The 3,102-nt window shown below is 45.9% G+C and overlaps 1 protein-coding gene across 1 annotated transcript in view; it reads left to right on the top strand.

Annotated features, from left to right (window-relative positions):
* Positions 1-2,836, top strand: part of RANGAP1 (Ran GTPase activating protein 1) — a 19,628-nt gene extending 16,792 nt beyond the window's left edge. Inside the window, exon 15 of the mRNA XM_010133593.1 lies at positions 2,583-2,836. Within this exon, the coding sequence (XP_010131895.1) occupies positions 2,583-2,652 (70 nt within the window). The 3' untranslated portion in view covers positions 2,653-2,836. The remainder of the gene's footprint in view (positions 1-2,582) is intronic.
* The last annotated feature ends 266 nt before the right edge of the window (positions 2,837-3,102 follow it).

Genomic DNA, 3,102 nt, shown 5'->3' with positions numbered 1-3,102 from the left:
GATTTCATTGAATCCACAGGCACCACTTCACTACAAGTACAAGAGGGGAAGGTCTTTTTCTGAAAGTGTGAGATTTACAGAACCTTTGAACAAAGTTGTGTGAGAGCCAAGAGCCTCTCACAGTAGAAGGCAGATCTCTCTGCCTGCCTTTGGTATGTAAGGGTGCTGATGCCAAGCCTGCAGTGTCCCTGGTGCTATGAAATTCTTGAAGCTGAAGCTTTCTCTGATGTGTAAACCACCCTCTGTTGCAAGGGAAACTTATGCCCTGTGCAGCGTAATGAAGTTACCACTATATACAAGGAATATACCTTCGTGGTTTATACATATATGTATTTCTTAAAGTGCTTTCCTTAAGGGAATAAGGCAAAGAGCTGTTAAACCCTTTACAGTTGCCTGGAGAGAAGGATAACGGTTTAAGAACCACAGTTCAGTTAGAACAGCTTCTCAATACCCACACCCCTTGTGTTTCCTTGGAGTTCATCACAAAATCATGTCTTAACCTTAAATCAAACCACTAACTGGTTAACCTCGTAATCTGCAGAGTCTCTGTTTCTGCAACAAATCTACTTCCACTCTGTCTGTCCCGTGAGTCCCTAGCTTGCAGAAAACTGGTATGCATTTTTGTGGTGTTTTCTAGGTTTTTCCTTTAGGATTGCAGTTGGCTCCTTTGGGCTTCTAGAGCTGTGAAGTTCTTGTAGCTGCCTAGGCTGGGGCTCTGCTGACTGTCATTACGAGGGCTTGCTCCCGGAGTAGTCATTCTCCTCCTTTCTTGTGACAGTTGTGATGCTGCAGGTAGTGTTCTTCATACAAAAAGAATAATTATGGATACGGACTGTAAGCAGCATCCATCTTCCTCTGCTGCCATCAGTCCTTCTTTTCTCTTTTTTTGAACACAAGAGGGTGCTGTGAATTCACATATGCTTTTCCATGATTTTTTAGGTGGAAACACTGAAATTTATGTAGATGTCTGCCTGCCTACTTGTGACTTGCTGGAGGTGGTGGTGGGGTTCTTTTTTATAACAGCTGGTTCTGGGGGGGCTTTGGGGATTTTTTTTTTGCTACTCTTTGCTGTTGGATTGGATCACATCACTGGCCTTTTTCAACAGTCTGTAGCGCAGAGTGGCAGGCAGTTTAACTCCACAACAAGTAAGGAGGCTCTTAGTGTTAGAGGAGGCTTGGTGTTAGGAGTGGATGCTGAGGGAGGTTGGCTGTGATCAATGTCAGTGGTTCAGGTTCTCCATTTCCAAAATTGGGGAGCTGCCCAGACAGAATCAGCCTGCTCATTGCAAACTGAGCTGGGTCTTCCGAAGACAACGACTGAAATACGTCAACCAGTCACTCTGAAGATAAACTGCAAGTTGTCATTGTGTCCTTTCTTTTCAGTGTGGGGCATTGAATGGCTCTTTGGGGAACAGAAGGAGGTTAACCCTTCTCTGGGGTGTGCTTCCGTTAAACTGCAGCAGACATGGAGCCTTGTACCAAACAACTGCTGCAGCTACTGCCAATGTACTATGAATCTGGAGATGAACTTCTTGCTCCTACCCAGACATTCCAATCTTTATTTTAGCCCACGCTTCTCTCCCAAACTGAGTGGACCTCACTGCTATTAATTACTGAAGGTTATTTTGCTGTGGTCGGGTGGGAGAGAGGTAAAATTAATGATTTCCGTTCTCAGAACAGTGGAAAACATTGGATTAAAATTCTGTGGAGGAAGTTCCCTAATGGATGGATACAGACTGTTACCAGTTTCAGCGACGCTTAGAGAACAATTATCCTGTGGAAACAGAAATACATGTTACTGGGAGGTGGTGGGAGTGTTAGGGAAGTTCAGCCCCACGTTAACCCTGCTCTGACTGTATGTTTCCATCGTCTAGTTTCAATAAGCAGGTTATTCTGTGTGAGGTAGACCTTGGTGTTGCAATCTCTGTGCCAGGCCCTTTCAGACAACGCTCTGCAGGTTCTGTGGGCTATTTGTAAGGCACCCTGAAAGGTGTCCAGCAAAGCCAGTCAGTTGTTACTTGGACCGAAGGGGTGGGGAGGACAGGAGATTACATTGCCTCTTGTAAAGACTTAAGAAGCCCCAAGACCAAAATTGCTGTTGGGTCGTAGGCAGTAAATGGTGAGAAAAGATTTGAGTATGAGCAGGCTTGTCTTCTCTGTTTTGGGGCCTTAAAGAGGAGCCCATTGCCAGAAGGGAGGGGAGGGGGCTTCCACCCCCACCCACTTTGTTCTACCCAAAATGAGACACTGCTGCAGAGATTAACAACCTGCTGCTGATTTTTGTACCTGTGGAAATAAATGTTCTAATTGTCAATTTCCTGACTTGGACTCCACAACAGGCAGGAGAGTTTTACACAGCAAGCTCTGAATGGGAAGCAGAGATCTCTGCGGCAATGAGGGAATAGTTTCAGAAGAGATAACCGAGGGGAAAAGGTGTAGACTTTTGGGCATGCAAGCCCAGTGTGTTTGAAATAGTGTTTATTTGCTCATTCAAAGTCAGATACAAAGCATTTGTCTTTTAAATTTAGTGTTTAGTGTTAGTATTTTAGCATTTAGTATTTTAAATCTCTCTCTTTCCACAGACCAAACCGTGCATTTGAGTCCTGTTCATTTGCTCGCCACATGCTCTTACAAACCCTCCACCAGCTGTAAGAGACGAGAGATGTGCTGCTGTGCCCTTCCCTCCTCATAGAACTGTCGTCAGCAGAGAACTCAGAGCTGCATGGTGGGACAGGATTCCAGAGCCCACACAGACATGCTGTCCCTTTTTTCTTTTTCTTACCCCTGCCCCCATAGGAGGTCTGTCATTCCTTCTTTCATAAATGTGAACAAATCCTGCTGACCAGCTGTAAGAGACGAGAGATGTGCTGCTGTGCCCTTCCCTCCTCATAGAACTGTCGTCAGCAGAGAACTCAGAGCTGCATGGTGGGACAGGATTCCAGAGCCCACACAGACATGCTGTCCCTTTTTTCTTTTTCTTACCCCTGCCCCCATAGGAGGTCTGTCATTCCTTCTTTCATAAATGTGAACAAATCCTGCTGATTCTTCCCCACCCCCCCCCCCCCCCCCCCCCCACCCCACAACACGCCCCGTCTCGTTCGT

The sequence above is a fragment of the Buceros rhinoceros genome, unplaced genomic scaffold (genome assembly GCF_000710305.1).
Source record: "Buceros rhinoceros silvestris isolate BGI_N320 unplaced genomic scaffold, ASM71030v1 scaffold633, whole genome shotgun sequence".
Lineage (NCBI taxonomy): Eukaryota > Metazoa > Chordata > Aves > Bucerotiformes > Bucerotidae > Buceros > Buceros rhinoceros.
This window is presented reverse-complemented; position numbering and strand designations above follow the sequence as displayed.